The sequence below is a fragment of the Temnothorax longispinosus genome, unplaced genomic scaffold (genome assembly GCF_030848805.1).
Source record: "Temnothorax longispinosus isolate EJ_2023e unplaced genomic scaffold, Tlon_JGU_v1 HiC_scaffold_227, whole genome shotgun sequence".
In the NCBI taxonomy this organism is placed as follows: Eukaryota; Metazoa; Arthropoda; class Insecta; order Hymenoptera; family Formicidae; genus Temnothorax; species Temnothorax longispinosus.
In genome coordinates, this window is record NW_027270044.1 from 1 (window position 1) to 2000 (window position 2000).

Genomic DNA, 2000 nt, shown 5'->3' on the forward strand with positions numbered 1-2000 from the left:
CAATTAACTAATGCACGTGTGGCGTTTAGAATGTAGCTAAAAGTAATTGTGTGCGAATAATATAGATCGATTAATGTAGTGCAATCAAACAATATGTAAACAAAGAGTAATATCCTCGTAATTCGATATTTAGAGATATGCAATGCGCGCTAAATTGATAGCTGACACGTAGCCGCATACCTATACGTATAAAATTGATAGCGTAGTGTCGCTTATCGCCGTAAAGTATATTGTTGCATGTCTCGCGATATATGTTGAATTCCCGTACGTATCTCACACCGTTAATATCTTCCCTTCACGTGTTGTTAATCCATTAAGAAACTTGTCAGTGATGCAAATAGAAAATCACTGGTACACCGTGGAACTTGTAAAATTTATCGACAAGTGTCTAGCTCCAGGTACTTATCGTCCCGAAAAAACGAGGCTGGACGGCGCACCACAGTTCACGTTCGGAGTTAAAACGCCGCTCGATAAGCCGAGCGATACGCCAGGTATAATACAAAACAAAACAATTTAAAAAATAAAAAATTAAATTAAAATTCCATTAAGACTCCAGTCTCAGATAGAGACAAGTGAGCACGTACATAGATCCTTGGAGATTTTGAAGAAATTTTATTATTTTCGCTCGTCAGAGCGAGTCTCTCTCTCTCTCTCTCTCTCTCTCTCTCTCTCTCTCTCTCTCTCTCTTTCGTATAATTTTATTTTAATTAAATAAAGAAAGTGCTATCCTACGCGGACTGGATCTTGATAGCCTAATAATAATATTGCAGAAAGGTCCAAGTTTAAACCCTAACTAGGGTGATACTTTTCACAATAAATTATTTACGGTAATTAAAAAAGATGCTTATATTAGCATCAAAATGTAAATCAATTATCGATTTAAGTATGTGGATTTACTGTTCCAACGAAAAATTGTGTTTCAAGCTCGATAAATAATCTAGTTCAATAAAACAATTTTTGTGAGTTGGAAAAAGTATAAAAATTTAAACAGAAAAAGTACAAAAATTCACACAAAAATATATTATTGAGCTATCAAGATCCAGCCCGACCGAAGATGACATTTTCTCTATTGAATTGTAAGATTTATATCGGTCCAATTTCACTTATTATTGTAAATTTTATTTAATTTTATTTTTATAATAAAATTAGTTTTATGAGATTGGAGAATACCAGTTAGAAGTAATAAATAAACGATACGCGATGCTCTCTCGTCTTGAAATTTTGAAGAGAAAAACAGACATTTTATTTCTAATTTCTTTATGTATACGGTGTGTTAAAAACACTTGTCTCTATGATAACGTGTCCCTTCTTCTTTTCCAATGTAGCACCTGGTACATACAGTCCAGAGAAAGTGAATTTGGAGAAGGGTCCGCAATACAGTTTAACCGGCAAAAGCCGAATCGAGAAGTGCAATGGAACACCAGGTATGTGAAGATTCGTATATCTGATAAGCATTCATGATTTAAAAAAAAAAAAAAAAAAACTTTTTTTCGATAGCGCCTGGTGCGTATTGTCCCGAAAAAGTGAAATTAGATCCATCACCGCAATTCAGTTTTGGATTAAGGCCCGCTGTGGAGAAGCCGAGCGATACGCCAGGTATGCAGTATGCACAATGAATCATTTATCATAGAGAGAAAGTGTCTCTGTCAAATGTGTATTTTTTTTATTTTAGCGCCCGGTACATATAGTCCCGAAAAGATGAACTTGAATAAAGGGCCTCAATACAGCTTGAGTGGCAAGGGACCAGCCGAGAAACTCGCCGATACTCCAGGTATGCTAAAGTTGTGATTTGTTATTTGTAGGCATAAACTTTATATGCGAATCGTAATTTGTGGCACAAAAATTAAGGCGGAATTACGATGAACTTAACGTAACGGAACGCGACGGGACGCGAAGTAACGTGAAACCTAAACACATTGTTTACGTCACGTTACGTAAAGTCGATCGTAATCAGCCGCATATAAAAACAATGTGTTTCACGTTACTTCACGTCCCGTCGC

General features: G+C 36.0%; 1 protein-coding gene across 1 annotated transcript; it reads left to right on the forward strand.

The window, feature by feature from the left end:
- Positions 1–6: 6 nt before the first annotated feature.
- LOC139823952 (uncharacterized) lies at positions 7–1976 on the forward strand. The gene is made up of 4 exons (XM_071796419.1): positions 7–491; positions 1326–1424; positions 1498–1596; positions 1673–1976. Exons 1-4 carry the CDS (start codon positions 332–334, stop codon positions 1786–1788), a joined length of 474 nt encoding a protein of 157 aa, XP_071652520.1. The 5' UTR covers positions 7–331; the 3' UTR covers positions 1789–1976.
- Positions 1977–2000: the final 24 nt, after the last annotated feature.

Coding starts and splice junctions, on each gene's coding strand:
- LOC139823952 (XM_071796419.1), top strand. CDS start 332: ATGCAAATAGAAAATCACTGGTACACCGTGGAACTTGTAAAATTTATC. Junction 1,425..1,497: donor GAAGTGCAATGGAACACCAG/GTATGTGAAGAT, acceptor TTTTTTCGATAG/CGCCTGGTGCGTATTGTCCC. Junction 1,597..1,672: donor GAAGCCGAGCGATACGCCAG/GTATGCAGTATG, acceptor TTTTTATTTTAG/CGCCCGGTACATATAGTCCC.